An 18198-nucleotide genomic window follows, 5' to 3' on the forward strand; every position below is an offset into this window, starting at 1 on the left:
TCGCATGGCAGGATGCTGTAAACGGACCGAACTTCAGTCAGGAGAACAACTGAGATAATCCATCCACAATACAAGGTTAGTCATTAATATACTGCAACAACATGGGAATAGAGCAGCTGCCAGAGAATTCAACATTAATGAATCAATGGTACAGAAGTGGAGGAAGCAAGAAGAATGAGTTTAATAAAGTTTGATTTATCTGACTGCTTTGTTTCGCTTAATGTGCGTTATAATCCCGTGCACCTTATGGTCCGAAAAATACGTACTGCACACTGCAGTTTAATGTTGCAAAGCACCTCTTTTTAACTTCAGTGGATATTATACATGGTTATGCTCAGGATATGTCAGCCCATTTCTACTGGAAATGCCTTTTGGTTAAACTTTCAGCAAGGAATTTGCATTTGCACTGTTACATTTTTATAAAGCTTTAATGTACATAAAAACCAGCTTCTTGTTTAAGTGAAAATAAATGGAAGGTTGTCTTTTTGCGCTAGTAATGTTGTGGAGTTGTATTTTGTCTCGCATCAATTATATCGTCAGTTATATCGTTATCGCAAATTTTCAAATATATATCGTGATAAATATTTTTGGCCATATCGCCCTGCTCTAATTACTGCCTCCTACTGTTCCGGAGTATGGGTCAGACAGTGAGTTCACAAGCTGTATCAAAAAAAACAAAACCCTACACTCTTTCATAAACACATATAGCCTTCAGAAACCCCACCAGTTCCCTCACCTGTGCCCTACTACCCTCCAACACACTCTTCAGATTAAATTCCCCAATTCCCCGCTCCTTCAATCTATTCTGCAGAACTGACCTCTCCACATCATAACCCTTGCACCGCAGTATTACATGCTCTACTGTCTCCACCTCCTCCTGGCACACTCCGCAATGCCCCGTCCCATGTTCTCCTATCATCTGTAGTGTTTTATTTAATGCACAATGTCCCAGTCTAAGCCTGGTAATGACTACCTCATCTCTCCTATTACCCCTATACAACCTACTCACTGCCACCTCCTTCTTAAGATGATACAATTGCCTGCCCGTACTCCCTGAATCCCACCGCTTCTGCCACTCCTGAACAACCTGCCTCCAAACAACACCTTTCGCTTCAGATCCACTGCTTGTAATTTCCATCTCAGTCCTATTTTTAGTCAACGCTCTTTTCGCCAACCTATCCACCTTTTCATTTCCACTGATCCCTACATGAGCTGGCACCCAAAGAAAGTGAATATTGCCACCACAACACCTTATTCTGCTGACAGTCTCCAGAATAGCATACAGCATGCCCTGCCTTGTCTTCGAACAAAATGATTGTAGACTTGAAAGAACAGCTGCCGAGTCAGAACACACTACCACCTGCCTGATTTTCGAACACTCTACCCATTTCAATGCTACCAAAATTGCTACCATTTCAACCGTGTATACTGCCAGTCCATCCGAAGTGCGTCTGTGTATTCCAATATATTTTGACGGAACTGTCCAAACCCTGTACTTGCAGTAACTGGACTTTTAGCACCATCCGTGAACACATGAATACACTCAGGGTATTCAGTCAAGCTGTGAAAATGAAATGCTGAAACAAGATCGACTCTGCCTTTCAATGTTCTCTTCAGATCCAGCAAGTACCAGTCCACAGGAGGGGTCTCCAATAACCATGGGGGAACCACAGAGAACACTACTGCAGGACATATTTTAAGTTCATACACCTGACACTCCTTAGCCCACTGATTCCCCACCTTTCCAAAATGAGCCTTCTGACTTCTTCCATACTCCCAGCATTCCAAAAGTACCTCCTTTGTGGGATGTGCGTCACCATGACCACCAAGATGAACCCAGTAATTCACCGACACTTGCTTCCTCCTAAGATTTAGGGGCATTTCTCCCATCTCCACCTGTAGGGCACCGACTGGAGACGTCTTAAAAGCTCCACAGCATACTCTAAGGGCTTCCAATTGCAGAACATCCAAACGTCTCAACACAGAAGGAGCTGCTGAACCATATGCCACACACCCATAATCAAAGACCGACCTAATTAATGCCTGGTAAAGTCTTTTCAAAGCAGAAGAGCTCGCTCCCCAACCCCTACACACCTCATAACATTAATAACTTTGTTGCATTTGGTTTCAATCCGATCAATATGCTCCCACCATGTCAGTCTCGAATCAAACACAACACCTAAGTACTTAAAAGAGCTCACTTTCCCAATTACCTTGTCATACAGTGTCAATGTCAAAGTCTCACTCACTTTTCTTTTGGTAAAGAACATCACTTTTGTTTTTTCCACCGAAAACCTGAATCCCCAGTCAAATCCCCACTCAACCACCATATTCACAGCCTCCTGAACCTTGCCCACTAGGTGCTCAATATTTCTTCCTTTTTTCCATAACACACCATCATCAGCGAACAAAGACCTCCCAATTCCCTCAGGAACATCAGAAAAAACATCATTGATCATTATAACAAAAAGCAGGGGACTAATCGCACTGCCCTGTGGCGTTCCATTCTCAACCATGCACTGACTAGAAATTGTAGACCCAATTTGCACTTGGATCTTCCTACCAGATAAAAAGTCTTGGACCCAATTGAATGTCCTGCCACCAATACCCAACTTATGCAACTTGATTAAAAGCCCATCCCTCCACAACATATCATATGCCTTTTCTATGTCAAAAAACACTACCAAAACAGACTCTTTATTGGCCTGCGCTTTCCTAATGTAGAGAGTTGAGAATAGCTCTCTAGTAAAATCTGGTATCAGAAATAAACTGGGGAAAACAGCCCCCCCCCCCCCCAAAGGTTTTTGTTGTGATTGTATTTTTGTACCTGTCATTTAAAATGCTATCCTACATCCAGCCGCTAGAGGGCGCATTACGCGCAGTGGTATCGAGTAGCGTTTTGGGGCACAGAGGAAGAATAAACCTTCCTGTTGTGAAACTGACATCAACTCAACCTGTGTCCCTTTTTCTATTCTTTATCACAGGTTAGTAAATGCATTTAAATGAATGTATACTGCAGACCTTACAAACGGACGATGTTGTTTATGTGGGTAATGAGCGCAACTCGCTAAAGAAATGGATTCGTTCTGAGTTGTGTCTGAATTGTGGGTTAAGGCTGCAGGCTAAATGATGCTAATGCTAGCGGACTTGGCTAATGTGGAATACTGAGTGTGTGTGTGGGGGAGCTAATCTGACCTGTGAGAGACTTCTGGACTGTGAACTATTAATGTATTATGCACTCTGATAAATGGGTTTTATACTATGTTTTATTCTTCTGGTTGATGTTGTGGTTTAATACAAAGACATTTATAAAGTGTTATAAGGAAACTGTTTGATCAATGCTGACTGCATAGTAGTAGTGAACGCTGTTAAAGGAGCATTGCACTCTATATAGTTGTAGGTTGTATAAGAACAGTGAATATTAGGGGTGCAACGATACACAAAATTCACGGTTCGGTTCGATACTTTGGTGTCACGGTTCAATATTTTTTCGATACAAAAAAATGTTCATGCCTTTTTAATTTGTCATTTATTAAAATTATAAATATATATTTTAACTCAAAAGTACAGTTTTTAAATTTAACCCTAACCCTTGTGCGTGTTTTTTATTTTGACAGCGAATGCGCACCTGCGGACCACTTATGTGCAGCCCCGGTTATATAGCTCGTCATATTGCAGCCACAGAAATTCTTTTGTCCATGAAACCATAAAGCTGCACTTTCTTTTTGCCTTATAGTCTGATTTGTCATAACTTCTCCGTTTTGTGGTGAGCTTTTCTTTGGCTGTCACTTCTTCACCCTGACCTGTCTTATTTGGCTCAGCAGAACTAAAATATATATCCTGCCGCTTTTACACACGCACTCACATAAGCTCAGCGATTCTCTGCGCGATCAACCTCTCACATGTTTAAGCTTGCTGCGGGAGATTTCACTTGTCATGTTTGCATAGTAAGCTAACGATTGATAAGACGATGTCAGAGGAATTGGTGCACAAATTATCATCACTCACAGATCAGTGCTGTCGCTCTCTATACACAGTTCGCACGATTGCAAAGTGAAAGCAAAAAAACAAGCGCAAATTCAAACGCGATTTCAATATGTCACATATTGACAGTGGCTCACCGATGCCAATGACATAATTACCCAGCTACATTTCTGAAAGAATGCAAAAGCATTGACATATATTTTTCCTTCCTACAATAGCCCGACGGGCAGGGAAGAGATAGATTTTGGTAGCCCGACTGAAAAAATCGCTAGCCCCGGGACGTCGGGCTAGCGATATTGCGAGCCCTGTATCTGATTGAGGAATCACTCATCTTTGGAAAAGAGAGTTTATTACAGAGAAATGGCTCTTTCCAAAATAAAAGCTATACTATCCACTTCTTCTGGGCTATATTCTCAGCAGCATATTAAACAGCTGTCTAAATGACTCGGCTAAAGTTAGTAGCATGCTTGCTTTTTTTTGTCTTTGCACTAGGATGATGTCGGTGTAAATGTGCAGTCATATTCGTTGTGTTCCCACTAGAGCTTTCAGGTTAATCTCGTTGAAATGACCTTAACGCCACAACACGGCAAATCTCCGTTAACGAGCTACCGCCGATCGCCCCGTGCATGGGGCTAGACGGCCAACACGTTAACGAGCTAACTGCGCTAACACACTAGTTCCCACCCATGTAATTGAGCATTGCATGGCACATCCAACATACTGTTTTACTTTAGTCCATGACTCGCTTACCTTCAGGGTCATACGTCACATGAAAACCAAAATAATTCCAAACGCCAGATCTAAATGAGGGTGGGGGAGGTCCATGTTGCAAGGAGAGCTTAACTTCTGTCTCGCTAGCTTGCCCTGCGCTCTTCCTTCTGATGATGCTGTCTGTGTTGAGCGCTCAGTGGATCTGCGCTCGACAGTGCAGCCTAGGCGGAGTAGTCGAACGCAGATTCACTGAGCGCTCAACACAGACAGCATCGTCAGAAGGAAAGTTGATAAAATAAATTACAAATGTTGTATTGTTCGATACATATGCGTACCGAACCGAAAGCACTGTATCGAACGGTTCAATATCGATACGAATATCGTTGCACCCCTAGTGAATATGTTTGTTTTATGTCAAAGACATTATTTTCTTGTAAAGAGTAAAATAGCTATATTTTAAAAAACAGAAGTTACATTGTCAGTACAGTGGAAATACATTTCACATAAATAATTTAGTGCTGAACAAGAATTAAAATGTTTAAAAATGAGTTAATTTTATGATGTTTGTAAATGTAGTTAAAAATGAAGTACAGAGTACACTATTGTGTTTTGTTTATCTTTGTAAAACAAATGTGTTTATTGTGATACATTGTGGATCTGATATTATCAATGGATTTAAGCAACATTTTGTTTATGTTTTGTCAAAGTTGTATTGAGAGATTTATACAGTCTCTAGCTCAGGGAACTGTGGCCATGTATGGTAAACCGGACTGAAGCATAAGGCCATTTCTTTGCAGTTAGTATGGTGATATCTGAAGCTGTTCTAAGCTGTTGTGAAGAATAAACCTTCCTGTTGTGAAACTGACATCAGCTCAACGTGTGTCCCTTTTTCTATTCTTTATCACAGCACCACACATTGTTGAACAGGAAACCAGTTGCCCCTCTGGTCATCATCTTAGGGAGGCAACACAAGCAACGTGCCGTTATCGATCACATCCACCCCACTAAAAAGCTGAGGATCTGCAGTTTCTGCTACAAGAATATTAATGAAGAGAAGTTTTGCGACAGGGGAGACAGCGCCGGGAAAAGCAGCTCAGAGGAGGAAGAGTTTTGTCCTTCTGAGGAAAATGAGAAAGTGGAGGAAGGAGAGATAGGGATCTATTCTCCCAGCAACTGGCTGGACACCAAAAACGGGACTTGGGAACGACTGAGCATTTATGATTACCCAAAGTCAATACCATCACAGTAGCCAATAAACTGCAACAAAGACGCTTTTGAATGGATTCAGATTACACAAAGTTGATTTTCTTACATGAAGTTACATAAATGTAAAGATAAATGTGACGACGTATTATTTGTTTGTGTCTATTTGTGTTTTAATCTTAGGCTGTACACGCAACAATTTGCACTGTAAATAACAAATCAGGAGTGAGTCGAAAAAATCATTTTAAAAAGACAAGAATATATCATCTTTGTACATATTCAGTGCCATTAACCATGCTAGTTAAATGAATAATGCTCCATCTGCCTGTCACTTTGCTGCTGGAACAGCTGAATTTCACAATAAAGGATATTTCTATTCCAAAAAGCACTGTCTTCTCCCTGTGCATGTGACTCTGAATGCATGTTTCTTTGTTTGAATGCATGTAAAGTATTTGCATCCAGTATCTGCTCTTTTGCTGCTCCTTAACCTCAACAATAAAGTGCAGATAATCAATTTGTGAGAGATGTTATTACAACACTGAAATCTCATCATTTAGTAATAAGTCCTCTGTTTAGCCCTCAGAGTCTTATTGGAGCATATTACAGTGTTTTCTTGTACTTCTGTGACTTTTTGGGGTTTTTATTGTGCAAGTCAAGGTCAGTGAAGTAACCGTATATAGTTCCTCACCCACTTAGGGTATACATTTTTCCAATAAGCATGTATATAAAAACCATTCGGGAAAACACACAGAACCTTTACAGCACCATTGATTTATCATCATTTTTCTTCTCACTGGCATTTTTCATAAATATAACATACAAACATACATATCAAACTGTAGCACGTCCTAGTGTTACAGTACTTGATGACGCTGCTCTAATAATGCGGTAATAACAGAATGTGGCTAAACATTTACACTTCTTTTCAAAGATTTAAGTTCATTCTAGTTAACTCTCTGAATCGAGCACATCCTAATACAGTAGACAGCTCCAAAACAAAAGCGAGTACATTTTTGAGTCAGTCAGCCAGTTTTGAAAGAACAGTAAATCGACTGAAAGCAAAATACTGATGTAGAAACTGTAACTATGTAACAAGAAGTAGACAAATTGCCTTCTAACTAGTGGTGGTTTCGTCAGAAATTTACTGACGTTACTTTACTGACTGCTTATTTTCAAAAGTAGTTAGTTACTCAGTTACTTAGTTACTTTTTAAAAACATGATACACAACCTGAATAGGCAATAAAGCAATAGACCTTTCAGCCCAATTCTACTTTTTCTGCATAATACATCATACAAAATGTAATCAAATAAAAAAGTCTCTTTTCAAAACTTGTTTTATTAGTTTTAATCTTTTAACTTTGTGCACATTGCATCAAGCAAAAATTAAATTATATGCAACAGTCTTTGACAATTAAACCTATTTTCTGCATATTCCAGAATATAAAATAAGATATATTTTTTTCTGTTTACACTCACTCTTTCAAATAGATGCAAGTAAAACACTCCCTTACTTTACTCATTACTTGAAAAAAGTAATCGGATTACAATGATACATTACTTGTAACGTGTTACTGCCCATCTCTGATGATGACAAGTGTGTGAGTAGCTAAGGCCAAAAACACCCAGTTTCCTGAATTCTTGAAGAACGCTGAAGTTTGAAATACTTCAGGCTGATCGAGCTGATGCAGTGATCTCACTGCATTATCTGCCACATAACCTGATCTTTGCTGATTGACTGGAAGAAATTCACCTGGTTCTACGAAATCACAGTGAGTCATAACGAGGTCAATGTTGATGTCCATTTAAGTTACCAAAAATGGCTCCTTGTGCAGTGAAGGGTTTATTAGACTGAGAGGCAAACTGCTTCTCGCTCAGTCACGTGGAATGGTTTCCACAGAACCCATTTAATATCAGCACTAGTACTGATACTGGTCAACACAGAGCATGAAGTACAAATAAATACTTGTTGGTTTAAGAAAAAATACATGAATCCCTTTTGAGAAGTTTAATAGAAGTACAGCCACAAAGACTAGAACACCTAGTGTTCAAAAGTAAAATTACCACATTGTCGGGATGCTTGGGGCTTCCCATGCTTTAATTACAATATGATCAGACACATAGAGCTATTTGTCTGTTTGTATATCTGTCAGCGAATTTCCTGAAAGTGGGTGAAGAGGTGGAGCATGAGGAAATGAAGATCTTGGTACAGATTCAGACTGCTTATTTGAAATATGAAAAATATGCCACTGGCTTTGGCAGATGATGTGCTGCTTTAACTGTTGAAAGTTTATCACCTCACCTGTCAGTATCTTGGATATATGGCCTGTCTGTCTGTCTGCGAGCCAACAATGATTAAATGATAAATGGTAAATGGACTGATTCTTATATAGCGCTTTTCTACTCAAAGCGCTCTGTCATGTCATAACATGTCATAGTTTCAGGTTTCTGCAGTGTATTTGTTCTGTTTGATCCTTGTTACATTGGCTGTGTTTATGGTTTTTCCAGCCTCCGGCCTGAACGTTTGTCTTCATGTGTTAGTTTTTCATGTTTTTGTCATTTCCTGTTTTAGTCTGTAGGTTCGGTTTTTTTCTGTCTTTTTCAAGCCTTTTTCCTGCTTTTGTTCCTCTCATTTTTGACTGAAAGCCCCATCGTCATTACTCTCACCTGTGTTTCATCGTATAATTAGGCCCGCCAATTTAATGCAGTTTCCTTGTATTAAAATATCTCTGGGATTAAATGTTAAGTTAAAGGTAGTAACTTTCTTTAAGCTGACAGAAAGAGTCTGACCCCTTTGAGATCAGGTGCGCTGTATGTGACCCACAGTGTAGTATAAGTTTGACATCCCTGGTTTAGATCCAGTTTGTAGTCTGGATGGGAGGAGTCATTTATGGTGTTGTGAGCCTTCTTCGAGCTGTTATTCCAGGGTATGTTGAGAGTGGAGGAGAGCTGGGCATACAAGATGCCCAGCTCTCTGTGATGTGGACTCATAGAAGCTTAAAGATAGCACTAACAGCTGATTGTTGTACATGTAGGACCAAAGAAATTTCACAAACTAACTTGTTGCAACTGTTGCATCCTATCACACTATCACACTCAAATTCAGTGAGCTCTTAAGAACAACCCGTTCATTCACAAACAATATGTTATAAAGGCAGACTGCATGGCTTGGTACTACATTTTACACACCTATGGCCACAGGACTGAAAACATCTAAATTCAAAGATTTAAAGAGTTTGGCCTAATACTTTCTAACTAAATGGTGACACCGTCACATCTTTTGTAAACATCCAGCTCTTTCTTAGAATGAAGAGCAACCTGTTTATGACCACATGGTACAAGGAAATGTTGCCTCTTTTATACACTTACCGAAATCCACATTGCACATTCCAGTCATTGTTTCTCTCTTGTTATGTAATGCCATTCGATTTTTTTGTTTTTGTTTTTTAAACCATCTGGGTTCATGTTGCTTAAGCAAAAGTTATTTTAGTGATGCAACAACAAAGCAGATACTGTATGCCATAAACAGTATAGAGTGAGAATGCATGTCAATGTTATTTAAAAAACACTACAAAAGGGTATGAATGTGTGTGTCAATGGGTGAATGAGGCATGTTTCATAAAGTGCTCTGAGTGTGCAAGTGGAGCAGAAAAGTGCTGTATAAAAACAGACAATTTACATTTATGTATTATTATGTATTATATAATTGTCCCTTTTTGTTTTATTTAAAATCTTCTTTCAGATGTAACTGTTTTCTGTTTTCAAGACCGCAACAAAACGAATGTCAAAAACTGACCACAGGGTGATATATCAAACTAAAACGTCTTAAATCCATTTCTGAGGCTGGGACAGAGGGTGCGTTGCATGTGGATTCATGAGCATGAGCCAGTAAAAATGTCACCACAGACTAAGGCACTGCAAACTGACAGAGCATAACAGAGATTTTTATACAGACACCTTTTGGAAAGAAGTTATTACTGCAACAGATCTCTCTAGCGATTGACTTTGGAGCTGTACATAGCTGGTTCCACGGTAAAAGGGTGACACCTATTGGTGAAAGTGGGTAGTGCAGCGGGTTCAGTACAGTGAGTAGAAAGAGAGAATTTGCTACTCTCCGGGCCATTTATAAAATAAGCACAACTTATGAAATCCAGTAGTTTTCAAATACAATGAGCTGCTGTGATATGCTGTGGCAAATAAAACCACTTTTGCTCTGTTTTGACGTATTTTCGTATGATCATTACGCACCACTTTGATGGAGTAATTATGTGGATGCCTAAATATTAAAAAAAGCCGCCATAACTGAGGTTGAACTGAGGGAAAAACTCACTAAAAACAATTATTACAGTGATTTTTAACAGTAGGTACAAAAATGCGTGATTTAAAATGACAGGTTGCGTGGTTGCTATGCGTCTCCAGGTTCTATTTGCATTGCATCTTTTGGTATAGTTCAGACAGATTTCACTCGGCGTGTTGTGCAAAGCTACAAGGGATTTCTGAAAATTTCTGCAAAAGTAAGACAACTTTCTGCTCAAGACTTCTTGCAGCCTTACAAGTGTCCAACTCCCATGTCACGGAGGAAAGCGACCCAGCAACCATCATCCATCATGGAAAATGTGAGATTTTATGACCGTTTTCAATAAGTTTTGAATATTTACTCGACGGCCAGAAAGAGTTCACTTTGCAACAGGGCAACATGAAAATATAGACGACATAAATGTGGATAAAAAGCATTAAAAACGTGCCTGTGCACGTGGGAGTTATACCTGCATGTTAGACTGTTGCACTGTAGCTGTAAACGGGTAAACTGTGCATAAAGTCATTTAAACTAGTATGTTACCTATAATAACGTTTTCTTTTGTGTGTATTAAATGATCTTGTGGCAGACATGTCACCAAAGTTTGCAGCTGGGATAAAAATGTTCAGTTTTTGCTAATAAGTAGAGTATCTTACATCTCGAATTAACTCAAGTGCATAATGATCACCAGGCCTGTTTCTAGCTTTTTTTGGGGGGGGTGGGGGTGGGCTGTGCATGTTCCTGATTGGGGGCCTTTATTTTGTATTTAAAACTAAAATCAGGGAATAAAACAAGTAAACACTGAGACTTTATTCACTGTAGAAAAGCTAATCCCCAAAATGTTTATTTACAAATATGCAAGCCATGTTCTGCAGCATCATCTGAATTTTCAAATGTACACACACTGTCACATGTTTACAGGAGCCACATGTAACTGTGATCATCTTTAAAATCCTCAAAGCTTCTGCTTTTGGGCTTTTTTAACTAAAGTTTTAATCTCCTTCTTCATTGTGGCTTATGCTACAATTATTCACCTGACAAGACAGTCACCTCTGGGTAGAGGTCCCTCATTACACCACAGCCTAATGATGATCTTGAACTCATTACCCCCCACACACAAGGCAGGGCTCTCCTATTATTGCAGCTTGCTTTTCTTTATATCCTACACGTAATTTTAAACCATATAAGTGCCACACGTGACCAAGCTTAGCCAGTTACAAAGGTATTTTGTGCATCTGCATTGTTCAAAAACGGCAATAAGCAGCAATGATTATAACAGAAATTAGAGTTTAATACAACATGGACTTTGGTGTTTGTTTAGCTTATGCAAATTATTATTTGACATGTCATTTGGGGGTATGCAGCAGTGAAGCTCTAACATGATGAGCCCATAAGTTGACACGTCTTTTATTACACTGACCTTGATGCATTGTCCTGGTTTTAGTTCTTATGATTTTATGTGAACATGTTGGATATTTTTTGTCGTTACAATCACTGTGGACAAGTTATTCAACCGTGCGAGTGGTTTAAGTAGTTTATGGACATATGAAAGGGTTTGTTATTTTTTAAATATTTCATGAACTACTAACTGATGTCTGCATTACTGTCATTTTTGTGTATACCTGCAGCTTACGGTGCCCGATCACCTCAAAGAACATAATTATTGTAAGAGAAACACTGCATGCCAGGCCCGTGATGCAAAGAAACCCAGAGCCAGCAGGAAACAACCGTGCTGCAGCAAGGACCAGGTTGGATGTGTAAAATTTCAGGAACAGAATCATTTGAGGGTTTTGAAGTTTGGACTTCATTGTGGTTCATCAAATTTATATTTTTGTCTTGTTTGAAAAAAAATGAGGTCGCTATTAACTACTGACATTCCCTTGTGTGCTTCTGACCTTTCCCAGGTTGTTAATTCAACCCAGAGGCCCCGGCGCCGTGACAGAACAGTCAGTCAGCCCCGGAAAAGGAAGCGAAGCCCAGCATCCAGTTCTTCCCGACCTCCAAAGACCTCAGTGCCTCCCTCTGCAATCTCCCATGATGACCTGCCAGTGTCAAAAAAATTGCCCCCCAGACCCGAGCCATGCAGTACCAACCACCAGCCAACCAGCTCCAGTGACAGCACTTTAAAAATCTACAACTTCTCAGTGGAAGATTATCAGCGAGTCTACCATGAGGTGGTAGATAGCATGCTGACGTACGTTTGTCTCCAAATGTCCTGTCACTTTTTAAAATCACCAGCTCTAAAATGGTTACAGTATGGTTTTTGACCACATGCATCATTTTGATTGAATTTCTTCTTGCAGGTCCAAGCATGGCCGCAAACGTCCCTACAGTTTAGAGATGGGGAGAAGCATTAAAAAAAAGCTGTGGGAGAGACTGAATCGTCCTATGGTGGAGACATCAACCAGCGAGGACGGACTTGAAGAAATTGACATTGTGTATGGGCAAAAAGTCAAAATCCCACAATATGATTTTGACATTTCGAGTTAGCCAAATCCTCAACATCCACCGAGCAAAAGAGCAAAGGAGAGGTGAATGTAGAGCAGCAGGAGCACTGCTACAAAACATATAACATATAACCCATTTTTAAACTCTGTTTACTGCAGCCTATTTAACAATATAAGCAACTATATAAAAACATAAAAAGAGATCTAGACATAAAAAAAACACGCAAAAAGTGATTGGCATACGATCACTTTTTGGCACATCAGTGCAGCGAGGCTGTAATTGCTGCTTGTAACCATCAGGGGGCAGTATCGCTAGATTGCAGTCTTGGAACCTGTAACGAGAATCACCCTTCATTATCATTAGAGTTACATTGCGCCACACAATATGAATATGATAAAGTCCTAGTATATGTACAAATGCTATGAAGTGAAGTTTTAAATAATACCGTTCGCCCAGTTAGTTTTATTTTTCTTTCACTGCTCGCTTGTTTTGATGACGTCAAAATCGCCTTTCCGCTTTCATTCGCGGCAGTAAACATGGCGGACAGTTAGCGAAGCCACGGTGTGATATTCAATCCTGGGGGGTTTGGATTTCTCTTTCAGGACGTACGCAAAACGTGTTGCATTGCTTTTGGCACACGGAGGTGTGCGTGTGTGTAGGGCGTTGTGCCCTGTGAGTTTTTACTGAACAAAAGGTACAGTGAATTTTTCCCTCCTGTGCTGCTTTCGTTGCTAACGCGGGCCTAGCTATAAGTGCAAGCTAACGTTAGCCGCTAACCTGCCAGGCAAATGCTTTTGACCGGCATGATTTAACATATGTATGTATGTGTTACAAATGTTTGATTGGCTCTGTGGTGTTTATCAGCTCATTCAATAGTTTAATTGTGCAAAGAGCTTAGATAGTTTGACTCGTGCGTTGATTGTCAACTTTCTTATCTTCTTTGCTAATAATAGCTAACAGTAAAATTCTTTAAGGCGTGTATTGTAGATAGTTTGGTTAAACTGCCTTGATATCGAAGTTAGAATTAACAAAAAGGAGGCTGCAATTTGTCAAAAATGAATTCAAACATTGTTTAAAGTCTCAGTGATTCATAAATATGAGCTAAAAGTGTTATTTTTAGGTTGTGACAAAATCCGACTTATTCTTGAACGTACCACAAAATAACAACGTAAGGTTTCCTTTACAAGTCACTTCTCTTCTGTTTTGCTGTATTACATGGAAGCGTGAAGGAGACCTACCGTCACAATGGGGCGACGTTCAACCTCCTCCACCAAGAGTGGGAAGTTTATGAATCCCACCGACCAGGCCAGTAAGTGCTGATAACAAACTGGCGCTAATTCAATCATGAATTGATCTGCTGGATATTGCTCAGTTGCTGATTAGATATAAAAATGGTCATTTCTTCCCCCCCTTCTACAGGAAAGGAGGCCAGAAAAAGGGAGTTAAAAAAGGTTAGAACCATTCACTTAAAAAAAAAAAGATATTTCTAAATATGCAATACAGGATAACAATACTGTGATAATATGATGGTAACATCGTTTTCATTTGGAAATATTAGAACAAGAAGCAGAGGATGATGGTGAGAGCAGCAGTCCTGAAGATGAAGGATCCCAGACAGATCATCAGAGACATGGAGAAGCTGGATGAGATGGGTGAGATGACAGGGCAGAGTTTATGCAATTTAGATGTTAGAGATATATTTAGTTGTAACTATTTAGTTGTATGTTTGCCACTTGTAGAGGACCTGAGCTTGTGGAACACATGTATCAGTAGATTAATGCTATATATAATTAGTGTGTGTATTTAAGTATTTCAGGCCTTTAGGTAACAGCAGAAAATCACAGTCAAAATCTGAATTCTACAATTAATTTGCTGCTTTTCTAATGAAAATAATTACTTTGTTTCTGAACAGAGTTCAACCCAGTTCAGCAGCCGTTGCTGAATGAGAAGGTGTTGCGGGACAAGAGGAAGAAGTTGCGTGAGACATTTGAGCGCATTGTTCGTCTGTACGAAAGAGAGAATCCTGAAACCTACAAAGAGCTACGCAAACTTGAACTGGACTATGAGACTAAAAGAGGGCAGCTGTCTCTTTATTTTGACTCAGTCAAGGTGTGTTGGAAACTACATGACAGTTTTGGGGGGCGGGGTTCCTCAGTTTATAATAATTCTTGCATAAATTGATGCAGGAATGAGAGGTATATTGTATGCACATTGTCCTACAGGCTTGTGTACGCCTTGTTGGGCTGCAAAAAAATCTTAAAAGTCAGGATTATGAATATTTTGGGGCAGACACCAAAACCCATTACTCGTCTTTTATTTGTCTTGAGCTTGATTGCTTCAGATGTGTGCTCCATTACCTTATTTATCCTTTGTTGTGCTCTCTGTTTACTCTGTTGTGTGACGTTTCCTCTTTTTCAGAATGCAGAGTTGGTGGAGGTTGACAGTATCCCTCTACCAGACATGCCTCATGCCCCATCCAGTATCCACATCCAGGACATCCCACTACCAGGGGCTCAGCCTCCCTCCATATTGAAGAAGAGCTCCACTTTTGGGTAAGACTCATTCAATGAGTAGTAAAAGTTTCAGCAGTTAAACTCCGTATGTGACATTTTAGAATTTTAATGGGCAGTTGAGTTAATTCTGTTTTTATGCATGTCTTAGTAAAGGACCATCGTCCTCCGGACCAGCATTGGCAACAGTGCCAGGTGTCCCACGCTTACCTCCAGGGAAGAAGCCCCCTGGGCCTCCACCTGGCCCCCCACCTCCTCAGGTCCTGGCACTGTATGGACCTGCTCGACGCGGTTACGGCACAGATGCAGGTGAGATACAGCCAGTTTCCCTCTGATAATCAAATGATTTTTTTCCACCTATAATTTAACATTTCTTCTTGTTACACTATTTCTCCTTTGAACAGAGCCTTCCATTCCTGGATTTGAAAAGGACTCTGCAATGGATTTGGGGAGAGATCGGGACAGCGGGAGTGAGAGCGACAGAGATCAGGACGATATTGATGACGACAGCGACTCTGAAGACATCAGTGAAGAAGAGAGAGATGAAGGGGGAGATGGTGAACAGAGAATGCGCTTGGACAGGCAGGACGATGAGAGAGAACGAGAAGAAGATAGAGACAGAAGTGAAAGACATGGTGGTGAGTGTTTCTGACTGCTTCAACACATTTAAGCCTCAACTCACGTCTTTGTTGCCTTTATTTATCTCTTGATCTTATAACTGTTTCTATTCTGTTGTATTCCTGAATTTGTTATTATTTAACTACTGCAGGTCGTAGCGTACGTTTCGCAGATATGCCTGCAGAGGCACCCCGTGAAGGAAAAAGGAAGAAGAAGAGGGTTGTGAAGAAGACCAAGGCCATTACACCTCTGCAAGCCATGATGTTAAGGATGGCAGGTACTGTTAGTGCTAAGCACTTACTAAGCTAGTGCTCCTCACAGTGTCTTTTCTTTGTATGATGATATGCTATGCCATTTTTATTTGTTCATTTTTTGTCTTCAGGTCAGTCAGTTCCTGACGAGGAGGAAGAAGAAGAGGTAGAGGAAGAATACACAGATGAATCAGACAGCTCTGACATCGAGGACAGAGGCCCTCCAGGGGACAACCAGTCCCATCTCATGGCCAATCAGCGACTACCCCCTCCAGCTGGGACCACGGGACAGCAAGGGCCTCCACACATGCAAGGGCCACCGATGACAGGACCTCCACCACTTGGTCCACCTCCGGCACCACCAATGAGGCCTCCTGGTCCACCATCTGGCCCACCTCCTGGCCCCCCACCAGGTTCGCATTCTGATTAGCTAAAAGATTGATTGCTTCAACTCTGAAGTCATACTAGAATAATTTCCTGTGCCTGTTCTGTGGGGGTCTTCTACTTCTCTAAGTGTGAGTGCTCTGCATCGTTTTTTCAAAGAGATCTTCTGTTATCTTCAGGTGCTCCTCCGTTCTTGAGGCCTCCTGGCATGCCTGCAGGAATGAGGGCTCCAATGCCTCGGCTTCTGCCTCCTGGGCCTCCACCAGGTCGACCACCTGGTCCTCCACCAGGCCCCCCTCCTGGCCTTCCACCAGGCCCTCCACCACGTGGTCCACCTCCCAGATTACCACCCCCAGCACCACCAGGTAGGCACGTGTGTGGAGGCAATCTAAAGATATAAAATAGTGAGAACTTCTGTTGAATGCATTTCTCATTTATGTTTTTTTTTCTCCTTGTAGGTATCCCGCCTCCTCCCCCAAGAGCTGGAGGGCCTCCGCGTCCTCTTGCACCACCTCTGTCTCTCTTCCCTCCACCTCTCAATTCCAATGTGCTGAGTGCTCCTCCAAACATTGTTCAGCGACAAAAAGGCTCAGGATCCAGCCAGGACGGTTTACAGACCAACCTGCAACCCCCTGCCATGCCCATGCGACCTGGTGTCATGCAGATGCCCCCTCCGCCTGGGACAGCTGCTGCCTCCACAGGCACCAATCCGGGCAGCAATCCCCCCAGCCATCACCACCCTCCCACCATCGAAAAACGCGCAAACATCACCTCTGTCGCAGCTGCAGGAGGCAACCTGGCAGCAGGTGCCGGTGCAGGCGGGGCTACCATCTCTGCCAAACCTCAAATTATCAATCCCAAGGCAGAGGTGACCCGCTTTGTGCCCACAGCGCTGAGGGTGCGTAGGGACAAGGTTGGAACAATGCCAGGAGCAGCACCTGGGCCCATGGAGAAAGCAGGGGGTTCTGTTGGAGGAAGGAGGGGAGATGAAGGTGTGGGAGGAGGCCAGTGGCAGAAACAGCACAGCACAGCAACAGCTCCTATGGGCGTGGCCAATCCATCACAGATGGGTGCTGTGTCTCAGCCCAACATGAAGACTAAAGACCAGGTGTATGAAGCCTTTATGAGGGAGATGGAGGGACTCCTCTAAGACTCGGGAGCGTACTGCCGATAATGATGATCAGTGTGGCAAGCTGAACAACAGCAGTGTGTTTGTTTTGTGTTTTCTGTGCAGAGTTATAGAGGTAGCCGTCTTCAAACTTTCAGCTAGAATCAGTTTGTCTGTCACCTACCAGTGAAAGGCCACTACACCCTCAGCTTTGTTCTCTACAGGCTCATATTCATTTGATCTGGGTTAGATTTTTGTTGCATCAACAAGAATGTGCATTTCAAAAAGAGTAAGAAATCTGTTTATTTTACTGGGTAACTTGCATAGTCAATTCAAGAGAAGAACACTATGCTCTGCACAGAAGTGCTTTTTCACATCCAGCATATTGTTTTGTTTTTTTGTCTTGTTTTTTAACTCTGAAATTGTTTTTCTTCCAACCACCTGTTTGCAACTTGACCTTAGAAGCAATCTTGTATTACTTTTTTCTGTTTTTTTTATTGCAGATCTCCTAACATAAAAATAGTTATAGAATGTTTTCCAACCACTGACAACAGTAAAAGTGTAAAACTGTTTGATCTTCAGCCAAATAAAAACTCAAAAAACTGGTTTAATCTTGTTTCAGTGTGAATCAATCCGCGACAGAAATTCCCATGTCGTATTTTTAGCCAATCACTGGCGTTTTCGGT

General features: G+C 41.2%; 1 protein-coding gene across 1 annotated transcript; it reads left to right on the plus strand.

The window, feature by feature from the left end:
- Positions 1–13153: 13153 nt before the first annotated feature.
- Positions 13154–18123, plus strand: wbp11 (WW domain binding protein 11). Its single transcript, XM_080904274.1, has 12 exons — positions 13154–13335; positions 13864–13950; positions 14061–14092; positions 14200–14293; positions 14554–14750; positions 15060–15193; positions 15303–15460; positions 15556–15789; positions 15921–16046; positions 16152–16433; positions 16584–16769; positions 16863–18123. The coding sequence occupies exons 2-12, from the start codon at positions 13887–13889 to the stop codon at positions 17552–17554; spliced, it is 2199 nt and encodes a 732-aa protein (XP_080760400.1). The 5' UTR covers positions 13154–13335; positions 13864–13886; the 3' UTR covers positions 17555–18123.
- The last annotated feature ends 75 nt before the right edge of the window (positions 18124–18198 follow it).

The sequence above is a fragment of the Rhamphochromis sp. 'chilingali' genome (assembly GCF_963969265.1).
Source record: "Rhamphochromis sp. 'chilingali' genome assembly, chromosome: 15".
In the NCBI taxonomy this organism is placed as follows: domain Eukaryota; kingdom Metazoa; phylum Chordata; class Actinopteri; order Cichliformes; family Cichlidae; genus Rhamphochromis; species Rhamphochromis sp. 'chilingali'.